This window comes from Giraffa tippelskirchi, chromosome 1, assembly GCF_054371585.1.
Source record: "Giraffa tippelskirchi isolate mGirTip1 chromosome 1, T2T-mGirTip1v1.2.pri, whole genome shotgun sequence".
Classification (NCBI taxonomy): domain Eukaryota; kingdom Metazoa; phylum Chordata; class Mammalia; order Artiodactyla; family Giraffidae; genus Giraffa; species Giraffa tippelskirchi.
Window position 1 is genome coordinate 190599347 of NC_137275.1, and position 21264 is coordinate 190620610.

General features: G+C 45.0%; 2 protein-coding genes across 2 annotated transcripts in view; one reads left to right on the top strand and one right to left on the bottom strand.

Moving 5' to 3' along the window:
* Nucleotides 1-427: 427 nt before the first annotated feature.
* On the bottom strand, nucleotides 428-8287 carry PNMA2 (PNMA family member 2). The gene is made up of 3 exons (XM_081518722.1): nucleotides 8199-8287; nucleotides 4851-4979; nucleotides 428-4558 (listed from the first exon to the last, which is right to left on the bottom strand). The coding sequence occupies exon 3, from the start codon at nucleotides 4144-4146 to the stop codon at nucleotides 3052-3054; it is 1095 nt and encodes a 364-aa protein (XP_081374848.1). The 5' UTR covers nucleotides 4147-4558; nucleotides 4851-4979; nucleotides 8199-8287; the 3' UTR covers nucleotides 428-3051.
* Nucleotides 8288-8501: 214 nt separating this feature from the next.
* The window catches only part of DPYSL2 (dihydropyrimidinase like 2), a 117384-nt gene continuing 104621 nt past the window's right edge, over nucleotides 8502-21264 (top strand). The window contains exon 1 of the mRNA XM_081516792.1: nucleotides 8502-9029. Within this exon, the coding sequence (XP_081372918.1) occupies nucleotides 8676-9029 (354 nt within the window). The 5' untranslated portion in view covers nucleotides 8502-8675. The remainder of the gene's footprint in view (nucleotides 9030-21264) is intronic.

Consider the following 21264-nt stretch of genomic DNA (forward strand, 5'->3'; position numbering starts at 1 on the left):
GCACAATATATCTATAGGGCAAAAAATGACTTCATCCAAGAAACGCAGTATTTCACCTTTGGGTCACTTCCCCTTTGGCAAAGTAGAGGCTGGTGAATGTCAAGGTACAGTTACTTGTCTAAGCAAATGGGTTGGAGGTCTCCAAGGGACCCAGCCTCCATCTGTCATTTCTTGTAGGTTAAAAGGGAAATCAGTGATGGGTGAACTGAGCTCCCTCTCATCTTTGGAGACCAAGTCCAAGTATTTCCATCCCAGCATTTTGCTCTCGGTTTTTTTTTTCCTAGAAGAGTTCAAGATCTTTTGTGGTTTTAGCTTGATTTTCTAATCTCTATCTCTGAAAAAAAATTTTTTTTTAGTAATTAAATCCCTTTGTTAAGCAAAAGTTTATACAGAATCACAATACACAAAGCACAAAAACCTCAGACTCTTACCAGAATGGATTTATTTTATAACTTCACATTTATAACACTTTACTTTGTATACTGAGAATACATGAGAACAATGAGGCCATTTTTACAAATACAAAAAACACATGAAATCCAGGTGTATAGGCTGACAGTTGTATCACTTTGTTTGAACAGTACTAAAAAACTGAACTTAGAAAGATAAGTGCTCACAAGTGGTAACTTTTTTTTTTTTTAATAAAAGCCTTTTCTTACAATCTCAGGATATTCCTTCAGTTAAAATTATTTACCATCAGAAAGAATAATTTATTTCTTATAATCACTAACAAAAGTCAACAATAGCTGGAAAACTGATCACTAAGATAGCAGACAATAAGTGCTCCAACTTACCACAAGCACTTAATGGTTTCTAATGCAACGTTGTCACAACCGGACAGATTACCTATTTACTCATTATTGCAGGGCTGTTAAAAAAAGAAGAGAACATGCACTGATCAGACAATAAGCATGGGAAAGATAAGAAAAAGAGCCTCCATGTACTGAGGGCTTTCTGTGTTCCAGACATCATGCTAAGTGCTTAAAAGGCATTATGTCATTTGATCCTAACAACAACCCTATTCTAATGTCCTCCCATTTTTCTGATGAGGAAAACTGATACTTAGAGAAGCTAAGCCACTTGTTTATTGTATATACAAAGCTGCCAGGATGTGAGACATCGATTGTGTTGGAGCCTTGTGTAGTGCTTAACTGAATGATGCTCATTTATGCTTGAAGCACACTTGGCATCACAGGATATGCATAAGCCTGACTGAAACACCTCTGAAGTGCTATGACTCCTTAATCTACGAAGAATGAACAGAAGTTTGGCTGTGTGCTTGGATCTCACCAGGGAATCTTTTTTCCAAGGTCTGCACAAAATGAGTCAATCCGGAAACAACAGTGAGCCTGCTGGCAAACGCCAGTGTGTTAAAACCTGGACATCAGCACACTTGTGTCTGTCTACCTGTTATCTAATAGAGATTTAAAGAGTGCAAAATACAATTTCAATATGGAACTGCTGAAGAGTCCTTGCAGAACTACAAAGCACGATTTGAAAACTGCGATCACAGTGGAGAGCGGATTAGGAAGAGTCAGAGAGGTGCCGACTTCCGTCTGTGCTCTGCCACCTGTTAGCGTTGAGCAGACCATGTAACCCATACGGACTTTTTTCCCTTCTCACTTATTTAGTTATTTTTAATTGGGAGATATTTTTTTAAAATTATGATTTATTTATTTTTGGCTATGCCATTTGGCAATGTGGGATCTTAGCTCCCCAACCAGGGATCAAATCTTCAACCTCTGCATTGGAACTGTGGAGTCCTAACCACTGGACCATCAGGGAAGTCCCCCTTCTCTTTTAAAATGAGCATAATTATACCACACTGGGGATGCTGTACACATGAAATGAGATACATGTAAAATGCCTGGTGCAGAGCATTTTCTCAGTAACTATCAGCTCACTTCCTCTCTTCTTTGTCTTTTGTCGTCACTAAAAATCCTCTTCTCTAACCACTGGCCTGAATCAAAACGTGGTCGGTGCATCCCCTGTTCCTGAAGGCCCTCCTGTGATATTTACCCTTTCTTGAGAATGTCCTTCACACTGTGGACTTCTGTGTCCTTGGGGGTAACACACTGCCTGGAACCATCTATCTGACACCCAGCAGAGATGTGGGGAGTAGTTCCCAAGAAAGAAAAGAGAGGAATCCAGGATGGAGGAGTCATACTCATTCAGCGACGACACTTCTCTTGGCTTCTACTGGCTTCCAGTGTGTGCTTCCTTATTTACACACAAGGTTATTTATTTGGCTTTTCATATTCAGAGGCCATGAGCAGGGCCAGGCTGGTAGGTTTATGATGGTTAGCTCTCTAAACACTGTCTTATATGGTACTCAGAGAGAGAGCTAGCTTGCTGATTATAGAGAGGAAAACAAATTAATTCAAACAGCTGGGATTTTTAAATAGATGACAAAAGAGATTTTTTTTTCCCCACATCATTTCTTTCTTTTGGTCTATTGGGAGGGATTTAAAGGACACCTGGTTCAGATTCCTTTAGGCTTCTGACCTCCTATTTGGAATTTAAGTTTTTGTTTATTAATAATCATCTGTGAACCACAGGGTCAATACCTGGGTCAGGAAGATCCCCTGACGGAGGGCATGGCAACCCACTTCAGTATTCTTGCCTAGAGAATCCAATGGACAGAGGAGCCTGGCAGGCTATAGTCCATAAGGTCAGGATTGCACAGAATCAGATACAACTGAAGAGACTTAGCAATCATCTATGTAGAGTCCAAGAAACTCTCAGATTTTTTTTTTTCCTTACAAAGAAGAAGCAAGACCTTCCTTGCTCAAGGGACTTCCCTGGCCACTCAAAGGTTAAGGCTCCACTTTCAATGCCGGGCACACGGGTTCAATCCCTAGTTGGAGGACAAGATCCCACACACCCCACGATGCAGCCAAAAAGATTAAAGAAAAACAAAATAAAACCTGGCTTGAATGCTTTGATTTCAACTGTGCTAATTATAAAGAAAAAAAAGACTGAAAAGGTCTTAGCCTAATAACGTGGCTGTCCCTCCACCCACCGTCTGTGGGTCGCCCTTGGAGTTGGGTTTTAGTCATTGGCCTCGTTACCCCAGTGGCCATAGCCATCTCCTTCCTCTGGCTCTTCAGTATTCTCATTTTCGAAAGCGGCCTCTTCCTCCTCTTCTTCCCGGATGACCTTCATTAACTGCAGGAAGCTAGGAGGCCGGCCCTGGTCTTTCAGCTCTCTAAGCCGACACCAGAGTACCTCACTAAGGCTTGCCCCGGCCATGACCTGCTCAAGGCGGATTTGATCGGCGATGTTCCTGGGGATCGCCCGCTTCTCCACCGCTCTCCGCAGCAGTGTTTCTAACCGTAACACGTAGGCTGAGACTTTCTCTCCTTCCTCCTGATAGGTTTTCAGGTACTTCACCTGGGAGGTCCGGCGGCTCTCCAGGTTCCCAAATACTTGCTTAAATGCTTCCAAGCACTCCTCCACGCCAATGGATGGATTGTCTGCCTGGACTATGTGCATGAGGTCCAGGGCTGGCCCGCGAATGCTTTCCATCAACCATCTCTTCTTTTCTGCCTCTCCTACCGGCCACTCTTTGACTATCTCGGTGGCCTGTTCCAACCAGACTTCAAAGGGCTCTTCCTCGGGGGCAGGCACGGCGCTCCCTGAGAACACTCTCAGCTTCCGGTACCTCATGGGGAGCAGAGGCTGAGGGGCATGTGCTATCACCTGTCCCAACACGTGGGCCAGTAACTCTGGTGAGATGCAGGGCATGGCTGCTGGAGACAACCCCTCATGCCCAAGTGCCCGGAACATTCCCGAGATCGTCTGTCCCTCTTTTTCTAGAAAGAGCTTCAGTCTTTCCAGAAATTCCGTGTCCTGGTTAGGGGTCTTGAAGATGACTTTCCAGATACCCCCCTTGCCCTGAACCTCGCTGGGGATCACGGAGACCTCAGGGTCCTCCAGCAACTCTAACAGCACCGCGTTGGCATTCTCCTGCTTCCGGAATATTTTGCCAAGGAGTCTATACCTGCCCAAAGGCTTTAAAGTCTCCTGCAGGACCTCCTGAATCTCATCCTCGCTGCAGTCCACTGGGATCCCCATAACCATCAGTGATTTCTGATCATCCACACTCAGAATCCTACACCAGTCCTCCAACAGGGCCAGCGCCATTGCTGGATACTGACTGGCTGGAACTCTATGGCTACTGATTAGCTTATGGGACAGACAGGTGCTGACTTCAAACTGAGAATATCCCAGACGAGGTTCTAGACTTATAACCTACCAGTTAACAGGTCCTGGACCAATCACCCTTGCTGCTCAGTGGCAAGAACTTGGCCCTTTCCGTGAGGTCTTCAGACTTTCCCCAGGTTAGTATCTCAGTTATGACAGGACCATGGCCAGAGGCTCTGCAGTCACGTTGAGGAGGGGGGTGGGGACCTGCCCCACCGGAAGCACGTGAGAGTTCCTTTCACCCCTCTCTGGGTCTCTGCCGCCTCACCTCTCTCTAGCCAGTGGGGAGACGCCTCCACTCTGGCAGCCAGAACTCTTGGAGGGAAGTTTCCCAGCAGAGTGGCTTGGGCTCCTAGGGAAACAAGGCTCAATTTTACCACACAGCCCTCTCCTTTCCGGGAAGCATGGGTACCTGGTGACGGATGGAAGCGGGAGGGGGGAACAGGGAGACTGCCTCACATGGTAGTTGAGTCATTGCTCTTCTTTGCTTACAATGACTTTTTATTCTCTTGGGGACCCTCCTGCAACTGGGCTTCCCCACCATATACTCATCAGGCATGCCAATTAATGGAGCTCCAGTGATGGACAGGACTCAAGATCTTTCCCACATGAAAGGTGAAATCAGAAGGCTGTTTGTTAGGTACCTGTTTGTTCCAGAATGTTCTGTGACAGCCAAAGCGCTTATGTGTTCAGCTTCTAGTACAGGAAGATGTCACCCACACAGCACAATGGTGTGTCTGGGTGTCTCTCCATTCCAGCCAAGGCAAGCTGCCCTGTATAAATATAATAAATAGTGTATTTTTATGATGATAATATACAATGTCCCTGGAGGAGGAAATGGCAACTCACTCCAGTATTCTTGCCTGGGAAATCCCATGGACAAAGGAGCCTGGTAGGTTACAGTCCACGGGGAAGCAGAGTCAGACACGACTTGTAGACTCAACAATGACAATACCCAGTGTGAAGACTGTTAATACACTTATTCAAAAATACAGCAATTCTTGGAAATTTTCTGGCAGTTCAGTGGTTGAGACTTGGTGCTTTCACTGCCAGGCCCACAAGCATTGCCATGCAGCCAAAAAAAATCCCCCCCAAATCCTTCATAATCTAATTAAAGCTACTAAACAATATTTAGTTACTTCATTCCTTTGATTAAAAATCCAATTAGAATCATTCAAACATTTAAAATCAACTTAATATGGGTTTAGCAATATAACTTGCATAATATGCTTTAATATAATAAAATAGATACAACTTAATATAGATTTTACAATCTACAAAAAACTCAGAGCCAAATAAACTTGAAGTTATGAATTAATTCTCTTTGGTTATGCCTGGTTATGCTTTGCAAATGCACAACTCGGGGTTTCTTTTGCAATAAATGTTAAGTTAGTAACACAATGCTTTCTTCATAGCATCTGAACTTGAATGGGTCATTTGAAAACAAAGGGAAAGACAGGAGGCACATCCGTGAAGAAGTGGTGGAGACCGGCTGATTTAAAAAGGGAAGAGCTTCTATCTCGAGTTGTTGTCGTGGAGTATTAAGTGGCTAAGATTATTCTTGCCCTAAAATTCTCCATCAGTCCAAATGGGGTCCATATACCACAGACATCAACTTGCAGCTGTAGCGGGGGGAGCTGCTCTTGCTGCAGGCACATTTCCTGAGTTCTTCTGGAAGGTGCTGAAAGGAGGTACGTGTGCCAGAGGGCAGGGAGGGCAAAATGCTGGATCGAGTCCTTGCTCAGGAGCCCCAGGGATCTGAGTACACTGACTCCTCCCTCATGCCTCATGATCCTCTTCTAAGATATGGGGATGACCTTCTTCCCAGTTATAATATTTAGAGGAAACAAGAGGTGTCAAAAGACATTGCGTACCCAGGAAGAAACACCTCTTAAGGTCTACATAACTGTCCCTCTCAAGTTAGGCTACCTTTGAGTGGCTTCTTCCTCCAAAGGCTATCTCAACCTGCAATGCAACCTTCCAAATAAAAAGACGGCAAGTGAAACGACCCTGGTACACCGTAAGGACAGTGAAAGTGTTAGTCGCTCAGTCATGTCCCACTCTTTGTGACCTCATGGACTGTAGCCCTCCAGGCTCCTCTGTCCATGGGATTTCTGAGGCAAGAATACTGGAATGGGTTGCCATTTCCTTCTCCAGGGGATCTTCCCCACCCAGGGATGGAACCTGTGTCTCTTGCATTGCAGGCTGATTCTTTATGGTCTGAGCCACCTGGGTGCTTCAGGATAAGACCAAGATTGGAAATATTTGGATAGGGGAAAAAATGTGAAAGTCTTACATAAAGATAGGATAAGGTGGAAAAGGAACCAGACTTTCAGGTGGAAGACCCCACAGGAGTTGTTGGATCATGTAACTATATAGTCACCTTGGGCAAAGCATTTAACTCTGTTTCCTACCCTGGAAAGTGGTGATAAGAAAGCACTCATCCCAGGGGTCTGCTAGGAGTAGGAAATGTAATTCGTGTGGGGCACTTTATTCAAATGCAAAGCACATCTGGTGCTAGGTCCAAATGCCCGCCTCTGCTTCTCTCATCCCCCGCATAGGTACATTCCTCTGTCCTTCCTCCTCATCCTATCATGGTGGGCTTATCTTCCAACTGGGATTGGTTGTCCTCTAAGTTTAACTCCATTCACCTATCCCTGGTAATTGTGGAGGAGGGCTGGGTATCCGCATTTAGTCCTTCCAAGGGCAAGGGCTGACAATGGGACCGAATCTTTGGTTGCACGACGCTCCTGTGGTTAACAGTTTCCCAGTCTAAACCCGCCCTGATCACTGAGCATGCCCAGAGCTCCTTCTCGAGCTGCCAAAGGATGGGCATCGTTTCCGCAGGGTTTTGCCACTGTGGAGAGAGGGGCGGGGCTGTAATCAGCCCTGGGCAGGGACTGAGACGTGCAAAAGACACAGGGAATAGAAGTAAGCAATGAAGGGTCCTTGGAGGCCGTGTTACTGGCCTGATGTACTGGAGTTACCTCAAAATGCCCCCCGGATGCCCACTAATCCCATGGCTGAGGCTGATCTACTCCTGCATACACACCATGGCCCCATACACCTTTCCGCTGCTTGGTCTCATACAATTCAAGGCAACCATCACAGCCGCGCCCCACATGCTGATCCTGCACTGGACGCGCGCGCACTAGCGCCCAGGCACGCGGCTTCTGGCAGCCTAGGAAACCCCGCGGCTCTGGCGCAGTGCGCTACAGGGGCGGTGGAACGAGGCGGGGCGCCGGTGGCCCCGGGTAGGGCTGGAGATTTGAGGGGGGAGTGGGCTTCCATGTGTATCTTTCCCCTTTGGCGAGAGGGAGGGGCGGAAAATATTAAATGAAGACATTCTGCCGGACCCTTCTTGGTGCAGTGGCGCAGCGACGACGGTACACGGCACCCTCGGCCAATACCGCGCACCTGCAACCCCTCTCACTATACGCTTAAGTTGCCACGCTGGGCTGTACCTGCCGACTCTTCGCCTTGCTACACTCGCACAGACTGTAGATCTATTTTCGGTCTATACACTTCGTATTTGCTACGCCCCTCTGTATCTCTCCCCGCCATGATGCGCCCCACCACCACCACTGTGGGCGCAGTGAGAATCTCGTTTCAATCTCTGCTCCCAGTATTCCACCACGGCCGGTGGTTAGACTGAAGCTCTAGTGTCCCCGCGCCTCTTACGGTCCCCACCTTTCCGCGCGGCCCGCGCCATCTCTTCCCCATCCTCAGTGCCGCCCCTCCTTCTCCCCCCGCCCCCCCGCCTCCACCATGGGTGTCCTGGCGCCCGCCAGCGTGTGCCACTTTCCCCACCCATCAGCTCACACCCGGGGCAGGGGGAGGGAGCCCTCCCCACGGTGGGCACTCGTCGTGGGCCCACCTCCGCAATGCGGTGAGGAAGAGGCGCCTGGGCCGGGCAGGTCCGGGAGAGGGGCGCGGGGACCAGGGACTGCGTCCTACGATCTTCGCCCCCGCGTGCCCTGCTGGGTACTCACCGTGGCGCCTAGAGTGGTCAGAGGGCCCTCCGCTGCGCATCCATTAGCCGGTGGTCTGGCAGCTTCACTTCCGGAGCGAGGCCCTTCCTGGCCTCCCCGGCTCCTCGCTCCCCTCCCCAGCGCCCCGCGCCCCGCCTCCGCCCCGCCCGCGCCTCGCTCCTCCCGCAGCTGCCGGGAACTGGCAGCCTCTCCGCTCTCGCTGCCGCAGCGGCCACCCGCCCAGACCCAACTTTGCTGCTCGCGGGAGCTGGCGGGGGGCGTGGGCAGGGAGGGGAAAAAGCGGGGTCAGGGGGAGGGACCGTGAGGGGTGGGTCGCTCGCTCGGCAGCCCTCCTTCCTTTCTGTACACCTTGCGGTAGGCAGAGAGCGGCAGCCGCGGCTGCAGCCGGGGCAGGGGGGTTGTGCCTAGAGACAGGCCGACGAAGGGACCGGCAGACGGACGGACGAACGGCAAGGACCCTCCCCGAGCACCCACGCCATGGCTGAGAGGAAGCAATCCGGGAAGGCGGCAGAGGACGAAGAGGTCCCTGCCTTTTTTAAAAACCTGGGCTCAGGCAGCCCCAAGCCTCGGCAGAAATTCTGTGGCATGTTCTGCCCGGTGGAGGGGTCCTCGGAGAACAAGACCATCGACTTCGACTCGCTGACGGTGGGCCGGGGCTCGGGGCAGGTGGTGGCCCAGCAGCGGGACGTCGCGCACTTGGGCCCCGACCCGCAGCCGCCCTACTCCCGGCAGGGCCGGCGCGCCGGCGGGGAGCCATCTGTTGAATCGAGCAGGAAGGTGGAGATCCGGCGGGCCTCGGGCAAGGAAGCCCTGCAGAACATCAACGACCAGGTTGGTATGGTGGGGGGTGGGGGCGGTGTTGGAGACCGAGAATAGGGCGTGGGGATCGCCCCTCCCTCGCCTCCTTCCAGCTCGGCGGAGAACCGAGGATCCCAGCGTACCCACAGTCCTGCCCTGCCTCGAATATCGCTCCTTGCCGGTGCACACGCACCCCGCCCTGCCCGACCCCTCTCTGTGCTTGGGCTCGGTGGTGGGCGGCCGTGTGTCCACAAAGGCTGCCCGCGCCTGCCAGGGCCTGTGAGGTGGAGGGTGGGGGGTAAAGGATGGGACTATCCCCGACTGGAGGATGGGGGGTCGCATGGTTGGAAGGGGAGGGGCGGGCTGGGTTTCCATTCTTCTTCAATCCTCCCGGGTGGCTTCCGATTGCAGCTGTGGCTGGATGCCCCACCCTTTTTGATGCAGCTCCGAGCATGCAGTGGAGGGTTCGCGCGAAGGCCGGCGGGTTCCCCCGGGGTCGGGAAGGGCGGGGGCCTCGACGGCCGCTCCCCGCCGCGCCCTGCGCGCTCTCCCAGCGCCGCTCCTGGGCGCCCTCCGCGCTCGAGTCCCGAGCTGGAGGTCAGCACCACGGTCAGCGCCTCCCCGGACCGCAAGGGAGACTATCTCATCACCCCGACTCCTGTTCGCAGCGAGAGAAGAACCCAGGAAGCAATGGAGTCACGCGAGGAGACCGCGACTCTCCTAAATAGCCCATGTGGAGAACAGAGTTCTGCTAAGTATCCGAGCAAGGGCGTCTCAGACGCTCCCCCACGCCCCGCCACTGTCTGGGAGAGCTTTGGGGATGGGGACTAAGTGGATTATAGTCAAAGGGTAAAAGAAAAGGGGAAAGCCCTCACATTTTGAATAGATTGTCATAGATGGATTAGACGCTCCCCACCCCATACTGTGTTAAATGAGGAAACAAAGAAGACCAATTTGGTAAACCGAATTTCAGAAAATGTCATCTCTGGGAAATAAGGACAGTGTGCGTTTTGTCTTCGCATACCACATGTGCTTTCCTTCATCAGGGTGACCTTCATACTTGTATAGTTTTTCTTTTCCCTCAGCCTTAATGTCTCAAGTGATAAATTATAGTGGGAAAGGTTTCAACTCTTGTTTGCTGTTTGTCTCCCATGCCCACTGGTGAAGATGAGAAATAGGTCAACAATCGATTATTTATTAACAACCTATTGTGTGTGGGTAGGGTGGAGGTTAGCTATAAAAACTTGAAGGTGAGTTCTTCTTAAAGATCTCTGAGAGTGGTTGGGAGTGCTCCGGAAAAATCCACTGAGTGATAAACGTTTATCTGGCACTCAGGTTGTAGGCTGACAGTGAACTCATCAGAGAACAACTAAAGGTTGATGGCAGTGGTCTGAACATGTTCCTGTTTCCTGATGTGGCATAGAGTTTTGCAGCTTTTGACTTATACAGCATCAGTTCTAGGAGAGAGAACCTTTTGCTGTCACTTTTTAATGACAGTTAGTTACTTAACTGATTCCTCCTTGCCCAGCTCTGTTTTCTGATTTATGAACATGGCGGGGGGTACCTGCCACCCCTATATCACTATGGATTAGTCAGAAGAACTTAATCCAAGAACTCGTGTTATTCCACGGGACCAGACAATCAAAGTACACGTTTCTAATAATGTGACCTAAATTGAAAGCTGAGGGATGTGAAATACACTGGGTGAGGACTAGACCCTGATTATATAGCATCATGGTTGTGTAATCACCTCATCTTCAACTAGTTGTGATGGTGATTCTAGTGTCCTAAAGGGAGCAGAAAAAATGCCTTGAGATAAGGAAGAGATCATGTAAAAAATGGCAGATCAGAGGGCAAAGGTTGAAAGTGGCCATCTTGATAAATATGGCAGTGAATTAAAACTCAAGTTTGAAAGGCAAAGTTTTGCTGGGTTGAATAACACATCTCTTTTCCTGCTCATTTAGAAGCTTGGATATTTGATCATCACAGCTACTTATTTGAATACTCTCTGAATTTCATAGAAATTCTAAACTGTTAACCTAGGGCACATGGAGGGGGAGATTCGAAGAGGAAATTCTTAACCAATACCTACCCCAGGAAGTTTTAGCTTCTGCAAACCACATTTGCTGTAGATATTCAGTTACTAGTAACAGAGTGATTCTGGCTTGATCGTTCAGCAGCCTTCCTTGAATTTTCATTTTCGATGTTACCATGTCACATAACGGCCGTTCCTGTGGGAATTCTTTCCTTCATGACTAAGAGCATTTACCAGGATCAGGGTTTGACAATTTCATATATACACAAGAGAGAAAAAGGGATTTGGGGACACACACACACACACACACATATAGCGGTAATGCTTATTTCCAAAAGTATGGTTGGACCCACCACTTTGATAGACTTAAATAGCCATTACTCAGTTTTCAGCTAATGAGCAGGGTAATGGCCAGCATCCCAGGGCATTCTTATGCCCTGGGACAGAGAGAGGTAGCAGAGAACTAGAATGAGTGGATCCTGGGGCCCCTCACTCTGTTTCTATCCTCCTCTGAGCCTGTATTTATACTTATCCTTATTGTATGATCCAAAGTGACTTTGTCCAGCTTTTGCTCTAGTGGGTTCTGCTGTTTTACTAGTAAGGCTTTGGGAAAGCAGGGTACAGGCTTCCTTAGCCCAGATGCCATGTGGTTTGTGGGAGATGAGGGGAGGTTGAGTGTTTGCAATTGCGTTTGCAGGCGTGAGCAGGTTGGCAGCAGAAAGCAATGGGTGTGGCTTGGTTTGGGTTGGTAGATGGTGGTGAAAGGAAAATGCTGGTGTAATGAATGTGAATGAGAAAGGTGATCTCATTACCCTCTTTTTCCTTTGTGTCCTTGGAGACGTTCACCTTGGGCTGCAGTGAGGTTAAATAGATCACCACCCATGAAGGACTCTGAGCCTCTTGGAACAGAGCATAATTCACCCTGCCGGTGCCCAGGGTTTCCCCAGCCTCTTCCTTTCCTCTTAGGAATCCCTTTCTTTCCACTCAGACACAGTTTAGCCAGAACCAAATGTTCAGCCAGGGGTACTGGATCACAAGCATCCTTTCCAAAGGGGCTTTCAGGGTCTTTTCCCAGCAGCAAACAACCTACATAGACTAGAGTATTAGAGTGTTAGGGAGGGATTCTCCACTTCCATGGGCGGGTGCCAGTGAGTGGACTAAACAATAGTGCTGAACTTGACAAAATCCCCAAGTCTGTATGATGATTTCTGATATTCCCTTCCATTCTGTGTCCCTGTCCCCTCTCCCCGTGTTAATCATCTTCCCAGCCCTGAGTGCCCAGTAATTCTGCTGCCCTCTAACTGTTCAACACCATCCCTTGATGGCGCTTTTTCTAAATCTTTCTTTCTCCAAAAGCAACGCGTTCTGAAATCACTCTCTCCTCCTTTGGCCCCCTCCTTCTCCTATTCAAAATCTCTTCCTTGTATTAATCTTAACTGGAAAGAAATCCCAAGGATTGAAGGCATCCATCTCTTATGTAACTGATACACAAGTTGTCCTCAGAGATACTTGTTTGATAATAGACTAGCCTGTTGAACAGAATAGATGTCTAGTTAGTGGGTTGTGTGGTAGAGATTTGGCTGGGAGCCTAGAAAAAGGGCATTAATTTGATATTTTAGAAGCTACATCATTTCAAAAGGGGAGACACAAAAATGGACATTCGTGTGTTCAGGGTGCCGAAAACCTTAAGATCCTTCTGTGTTTGAAGGAGGTGGGGTACTTGGGGAGATGAAGGAAATCATTATGATCTATAATTATTGGTTACTCTTGATTTCCCAAATGATCATATAATTAGTTAAAATTTAAAAAGTCATTGTGGTGTAATACACATAACATACCATTTACTTTCTCAACCGTTTTAAAGGGCACAGTTAAGTCATGTTAAATATATTCATACTGTCATGCAATCATCCAGAATTTTTTCATCTTGCAAAGCTGAAACTCTATGTCCATTAAACTTTGAATTCCCCATTCTCCTGACAACCACTTTCCTACTGTCTGTCTCCAGGAATTTGACTCCTCTAGGTACTTCATGTAAGTGGATTCATATAGTTTTTGTCCTTTTGTGACTGGCTGATTTCACTTAGCATCCTGCCCTCAAGTTTCATCCGTGTGGTAACCTGCGATGAGATTTCTTTCTTTTTTAAAGCTGAATGATATTCCTAGAATTAATTCAATTTTCACAAGTTATTGATGATTGAAAAATTTGTTACTCAATGAATGGGTCTACAATGAATTTGTTATGAGAGGAAGTAGGAATTATAGTTGGGATGAAGTAGACTCACCCAGCCTGGGGCCCAAGGCCTGAGCAGATAGAAATTCCTACCAACTAAACAGCCTCTTCCATCTTCCTCCCCCTGTAGCTTGAGGGTGGAAAGGACAATTGTTGTTATTGAACCTCCAGTGACAATGTCTGGCCATGACCTCTTGAATGTTACATGGTTCACCAACTTGGGGGCCATGGAAATCAGGCAGGGCCGAGGCATTTCCTACCCTTCGTAAAGACAAGGTCTTACGGGTTCTTTGGTGACACTCTCTGCTTCTTTAGGAATGAAAGGAGAGTCAGGTGATGGATTCACATGTGTACTACCACTGAATGTTCAAGCTTGAAAGAGACCTAATGATTGTTTGATCATCTCATTTTAGAGGTGGAGAATTGGATGCCCAGAAAGACAACTCTTCACCCTGTGGAACTCATGTGACAGTCCCACAATGGGGGTGAAGACCTCTTACTGCCCAGGCCCGCTGCAGTCCTACACCAGTAAAACCTTGTTATTTAGGGCTTCCCTGATGGCTCAGATGGTAAAAGAACATGCCTGCAATACAGGATCAAACTTGGGTTTGATCCCTGGGTTGGGAAGATCCCCTGGAGAAGGGAATGGCAAAAACATTGTTACTTATGTAGCACTAAGTAACTTTAGAATGTATTTGTGGGAAGAGGTGAACTTCACCTCCTATGAATCTGCCAACTTGATTGCTCCCTAGAATGTACATTTACAGTCTAGATCTTGTATTTTTAAAATTTTTTAATTAAATTAATTTTTAAAAAATTTTAAATTATTTTCCTATTTTTATTTTTTGGCTATGCTGTGTGTCTTGTAGGATCTTATTCCCTGACCAGGGATTGAACCCGTGCTCCCTGACTTTCACTATGTGATTAAAGAACACCTTAATCACTATGGTATACTGAGTTGTTTTCTATATTAATTATTCTTTTATTTTATCTCCAAAGAATTAACTATTGAACTGCTGCAAAAATAGTTCTGAGTAGTTCTGTTTTTTTGGTTTCTGTTTTGCCATGTACTTTGAAGCCATTTACGAAAAAGGCCATTGATCCGTTTTTATGAATGTGTCCTACACTGATGATATTCTTAAACATGAGACATGGCTTCAGATATCACTGGACAGAGGCCAACTCTGACCGTACGAATGACATGCTTTTCTAAGATTGGAGCAATGTGATGACAATGTGATTTCCCCACTTGATGTAAATCATGAACTACAAACAAATAATGAGGGAGTCAATAGAAGCCTTGGCAGGTGTGTTGATGGGCACTTGGGTTGGTTGCATCCTGTGGCCAAGGCTGGTAGCAGAGGCCAAGAGCTGCACACAGATAATACCTTGAAGGGAAAGCGCCTGGTCTTGAAGATGGCTTGAGGTTTGTGTTTGAGACATACAAACAGCTTGCCTGGGCTCTGATTTTGATGACAGATCCAGATAAGTGCTCTTGCAAGTAGAAAGCTTGTGAAGACCAAGAGAAGACTATAAGCTTGGCTTCCAAACCCCTAGCCCAGAACTCTTTCCATTGGAGGACTGCCTCAAAATCAGAGCCCAGCTAGCATTTCCTGTATTATTTTTCTGTCTTTATACTTCTACCAAAAGTAAATGAGAAACACTGTTTATCAGCATCCCTGACATCACTGGGCATTATAGCTCCTATAGATATTTCCAAAATTTGTAGATGACAAGTGGTATACTGCTTTTTGCAGATTTTCCTATTAATATATTCATATTTTAAACACTGATTTGTAAAAAATTATATATTAAAATTAATGCATTTTAAAATCACTTATTACACATTATTTCCTAATTTGCATCTAGTTTTTTTTTACTGCCTTTATTTTTTGACATCCAAATTTAACTTTTACATAGTTAAGTCAGTTCATCTTTTATAACATGTGTTTTGCCTTTCATGATTGCTTTTAATTTGGATGTCTTTTAAAATCATTTTGGGTTTTGTGTTTATTTATATTTAAATCTGGCAATTAATTTTTGTCTATAACTTGAAGTAAGGTATAACTTAATTTTCCAAATAGTCAGTTGTCCAATGGCATTTTTTTTAATAATTGATATTTCTCCACTTATTTTTTATATACTCAACTTTTCATATATCTCTGCATGTTTTTTGCCTTCTCGCTCTGTTTCACTGATTTGTGTTTCTAACTTCATAAGATTCAAAACCACTTTAGTTACTATAACTTTTTAAAAATTGAGGTATAGTTGATTTACGTTATATTAGTTTCAGGTGTACAACATAGTGATTCAAAATTTTTATGGTTATTATAAAATACTGACTTCATTCCCTGTGTTATACTGCAACTTTTTAATATCCTTACTTTTCTTCATTTTTTCCACAAAAAATAGTTTCAGTACAGAAACCCGATATGATTTTACCAGAATTATATTAAATTTAAGTATTGAATTATAATTTATAATGAACATAAATAAATCATATTTATTTTTAAGATAGTAAGCCTTTCTACCTCAATTTATAGTATGTATTGCCATTTTACAGGTATTTTGTTCCATTCCTCTGAGATTTTTTCTTGCATTTATTCCCAGTTGTTTTGTTGCTATTGTGAGTGGGAAATTTCCCCACTATATATTGTGGTTTACTTTCTGATGACTCTTGAGTTCATAATACATAGAATATTTATTTATTTGGCTGCATTGGGCCTTAGCTGGGGCACACAGGGTCTTCGTTGCAGCACGGGGGCTTCTTCAGTTGTGGCACATGGGCTCTAGAGGGAGGGCTCAGTAGTTGTGGTGCTTGGACTTAGTTGCCCTGCGGCATGTGGGATCTTCCTGGACCATGGATCGAACCCACATCCCCTGCATTGGAAGGCAGATTCTTAACCACTGGACTACCAGGGAAGTCCTGAGTTTTATGTTAATTCATAATAGATTGCTTTATTGAACTCACTTTGGGTTCTGATAGCTTTCAATTGATTCTCTTGGGACTGTTTAATTATTTAATATTGCTTTTATATCTTTTTTTCCCAATGCCTTTATTTATTATTTCTCTTCCTGGTCTGATTACGTTGCTTGAACTAGAGCTATGTTGAGTAGAGGTGGTTTTATTAGGGCTTCCTGTTTGATTTCTGACTTTAATGAGAGGTTGAGTGAGTTGGGTTTATTACGTGTTGCAGTTAGAAAAACTACATACCATAGGGAGCTGTAGGGTGTCTGTAGGAGGTGAGAGATTTGGGCTGTGGTGGGGTGGTTTTGGGGAGAGCGCAAGGAAGTGAGCATTCTCTTTGAACTGGGTGCTGTCATAAAGTGACGACAGTTCTGTGACTAGGTATCTCAATACCCCTTATCTGTATAAGGGCAGATTAGACTGAGGCTAAAGCTGTGGTTGGTAAAGAAGCAGCAGGCACTCATATTAATTAGAATGGGGGGATTTTGTTTGGTATTTTGTGATTTGGACAATGTTCTTATTTATTTATTTAAAAATTTTGTTGGAATATAGTTGGTTTACCATGTTGTATTAGTTTTAGGTGTATAGCAAAGTGAATTGGTTATACATATGCACATATCCAGTCTTTTTTAGATTCTTTTCCTATATAGATCATTACAGAGTATTGAGAAGTGTTCACTGTGCTATACAGTAGGTCCTTATTAGTAATCTATTTTACATATAGCAGTGTGTATACATCAATCCTAATCTCCCAATTTATCCCTCCCCTCCCCTTTTCTCCCTGGTAGCCATAAGTTTGTTTTCCACATCTGTGACTGTATTTCTGTTTTGTAAGTTCATTTGTATCATTTTTTTTTAGATTGCACATGTAAGTGACATCATGATATTTATCTCTCTCTGTCTGACTTACTTCATTAACTGTGATAATCTCTAGGTCCATCTATGTTGTTGCAAATGACATTTCATTCTTTTTATTTATTTATTTAATTGAAGGATAATTGCTTTGTAGAACTTTGTGGTTTTCCATCGTACATAAACAAGAATTAGCCATAGGTATTTCATTCTTTTTTTATGGCTAATATTCCATTGTATATAACTACCACATCTTCTTTACCTGTCGATGGACATTTAAATTGCTTCCATGTCTAGGCTATTGTAAATAGTGCTGCAATGAACATCACAATGCATGTATCTTTTCGAATTATGTTTTTCTCTGGATATATGCCAAGGAGTCGGATTGCTGGGTCATATGGTAACTCTATTTTTAGTTTTTTAAGGAGCCTTCATATTGCTCTCTGGGCTTCCCTGATAAAGAAGTAAAGAATCTGCCTGCAATGCAGGAGACCCCGGTTCTATTCTTGGGTCGGGAAGATCCACTGGAGAAGGGATAGGCTACCCACTCCAGTAGTCTTGGGCTCCCCTTGTGGCTCAGCTGGTAAAGAATCCGCCCGCAGTGTGGGAGACCTGGGTTCGATCCTTGGTTTGGGAAGATCCCCTGGAGAAGGGAAAGGCTCCCCACTCCAGTATTCTGGCCTGGAGAAGTCCATGGACTGTATAGTTCATGCGGTCCTAGGGTCACAAAGAGTCGGACACTGCTGAGCAGCCTGCACTTCCCTTCACTTCATACTGCTCTCCACAGTGGCTGTACCAATTTACATTCCCACCAACAGTGTAGGAGGGTTCCCTTTTCTCCACACTCTTTCCAGCATTTATTATTTATTTGTAGACTTTTTGATGATGGCTATCTTGACCAGTGTGAGGTGATACTTCATTGTGGTATTATTTGCATTTCTCTGATACTTAATGACGAAGAAAACAATAGCAAAGATCAATGAAACTAAAAGCTGGTTCTTTGAGATGAACAAAATAGATAAACCTTTGGCCAGACTCATCAAGAAAAAAAGGGAGAGTGCTCAAATCAATAAAATTAGAAATGAAAAAGGAGAAGTTACAATGGACACCATAGAAATATAAAAGATCATAAGAGCCTACTACAAACAACTATATGCCAATAAAACAGACAGCATAGAAGACATATTCACATTTTGTTACCTGTGATTTTCTGGAGGAGTCTTGTCTTTGTTTTTGATCCACCATGGTCACTGAGTGGCTTTCTCTGATACTGATGTTCTGTGAAATTTACATTCGACAAGAGAATGCCCAGGCCTTGCTGTGAGTGCCAGGCCAGCTCTTGGCAACTATTTTCTGTTTCTCAACATACTGTTAAAATCAGGACTTGGTGTGATGGAGTCTATTTTGTAGTGTTTTATGTCTGTTTCTATTTTAGAGATATCTTTCTGTCTTCCACTGAAGATGCCAAATCATTTCTTGAACTCTTCCTTCCTCCCCCCCAAGGAAGTGGGATCTCTTATTCCTTGTCCCGCAGTAATTTTTCATAAGCTTGATATTTTTCCTTTGTATTTACCTTCAGTTCAGGTGAAGTCCCTTCAGTACCCATGTTTTCACTGGAGGAGGGTGTGAACAGTCTTTGGCCTCATTCCCTGACTACATGTACTAGTGGAATCTTCTTTATTAGGCTTAGAGTTTGTGGATTGATTCAAACACCAAATCCTTGTCCAACTCCCATTTCTGGTGCCAAAGTTGCAGATTTTGGCTTTCACTGTGCAGTTAAATTTCAAAAACAAATTTGGGGAACAACTTAAGGGTTGCCAAATTTTTATGTTGCCAAATAAGGACGCTAAAACAAACAAACAAGCAAACAAAAGTAATCCTCCAAATAACCCCAACATGACTCTGTAGTATCATCTCACAAAATGAAGACTGTTTTAGCACCAAAACTATTAAAAGGAAAAAATAACTCTAGAATTTAAACATGTGCATAAGTTGAGCTTTATGAAAAATTAAATGTATTATGCTTGTTTTTCTCATTTTGATCTAGATTTGTGACCACCTTGGCCCCCAGGCATCCTGGCATTGGCCGCCAGGCCAGCATTGGTTGAGGTGGCATATCTCTTAAAATTTTTATATTTTATATAATTATATTTTATATATTATTTTTATATTTACATTAGTATTTATATACTAACAATGGTTGTATTAGTTTCCAGTGTACAGTGAAGTGATTCAGTTATACATATACATGTGTACATTGTTTTTCAAACACTTTTCCCATTTAGGTTATTACAGTTTATTGAGCAGAGTTCCCTGTGCTATACAGTAGGTCCTTGTTAGTTATCTATCTTAAATACAGCAATGTGTACATGTCCATCCCAAACTCCATAACTGTCCTCCCTGGCATCCTTCCTCCTGGAGAGGTGGCATATCTCTTACCTCTGCTTGTCTGGCCTTTCCCACACAGCCTCTTTCCAGAAGTGTTTATCTCCATTGGATAAAGAGACATGACCTCTCCCAGGCCAGCATGGGCAATTGTTTTAAAATGCACCTGGGATTTGTTTCAATCAAGTATGGAAAGACACACAGGTATGGAAATTACTGTCATGAAGCAAAGACATGTGAGCTTTTATACTCACAGATTCCTAGAAGGTGGAGACAGAACATGAATGCAAGGCTACATGGGGAAGCACAAGAGCAAGTCAGGAAGCAGAGTAAGTGAGGGGAGGATGTGGATCGGAGCCATTATTCTGGGTTCTGGGAAGGAACAGGCAAGGCATCGTTAACAGGATTGGCTGGTTTGGATAATTATAGTCAGCCCTGACAATAGGGGCCGTCTCTAGTTGTCTGATATTTGCTTAAGGGATGGTGGGATGGCGTTGAGTTTAAGAGCTGCAAAAAGGAGGCAGATGGGGGACTTCCCTACAGTCTAGTGGTTAAGACAGCATGCTTCCAATGCAGGGGATGCAGGTTCGATCCCTGGTCAGGGAACTAAGATCCTACATCCCATAAGGCTAGAGCAAAAAATGTTAAAAAATAAAAAGAAGGCAGATGGAATTATGGCTTCTGGATTTACTGGCTTGCATATGAAAGTTACACTCCCAGGAGAGTCTAGAAATCTAGAAACTGGCTTGCCCTGGGAGGGATAGTCTCTCCAGGGTCCACAAGGCCCCAGATGTCCAAGGACCAGCAATACAGAACCTAAAAAAACATGATCGATATAACAATACTAGCTGGTAATAGTAGACCTAAGATTATTACAAGATTCTGGCCCTACGTGTCAGTTCAGTTCAGTTCAGTTCAGCTGCTCAGTCATGTCTGGCTCTTTGCAACCCCATGGACTGCAGTATGCCAGGCTTCCCTGTCCATCACCAACTCCCGGAGCTTGCTCAAACTCATGTCCATCGAGTCAGTGATGCAATCCAACCATCTTAGCCTCTGTTGTCCCCTTCTCCGCCTTACATGTCTGTTGGTCTTAAATGTACAGAATTATTGGGTGCTTTTGTATTTGTAAGGGTTTCTATGATAGCTCAGATGGTAAAGAATCTGCCTACAATGCAGGAGACCTGGGTTCGATCCTTGGTTTGAGAAGATCCCCTGGAGAAGGGATGGCTACCCATGCCAGTATTCTTGCCCAGAGAATTCCATGGACAGAGGAGCCTGGTGGGCTACAGTCCATAGGGTTGCAAAGAGTTGGACAGAATTGAGTCGACTTAGCTCGCTCACTCGGAACTGTCTTAGCTTAACGATAGTACACCAAAAGCAGTATATCTTTATAATATGATTCTTGAAATAATCCCTAACTGATCTGTGGCATGTCTGGTCATATCCTAATTGGGTGTGGCCTCTGAAATGATCATGCAGGATTCAGGAATTAAGTCCTCCAAGGTGTTATCCCAGTTTGGAGCCAGATAAAGCAATGCAGAGACGTGGTACAAACGTCTAGGGCCTGATGGGACTATGGATTGATTTTAGAACCCTCAAATATTTGATATTATCACCAGCTGTTTTTTTTTTTCCTTCCTTTTGACCATTTAGTTAGGTACGAAGATGTATTGACGTTAGGTGTGTTTTGCATTCAATTATTGAGGTTTTCTTCAATATCAGTGGAGAATGTATTGTATGCAAAAGGTTGGGAGAGTTTTCTCTGTTATGGAGAGCTTTTTGGTTATACCAGATG

Bases quoted from the DNA above. Each gene is read 5' to 3' on its own strand.
- PNMA2 (XM_081518722.1), bottom strand. From the start codon at position 4,146: ATGGCGCTGGCCCTGTTGGAGGACTGGTGTAGGATTCTGAGTGTGGAT.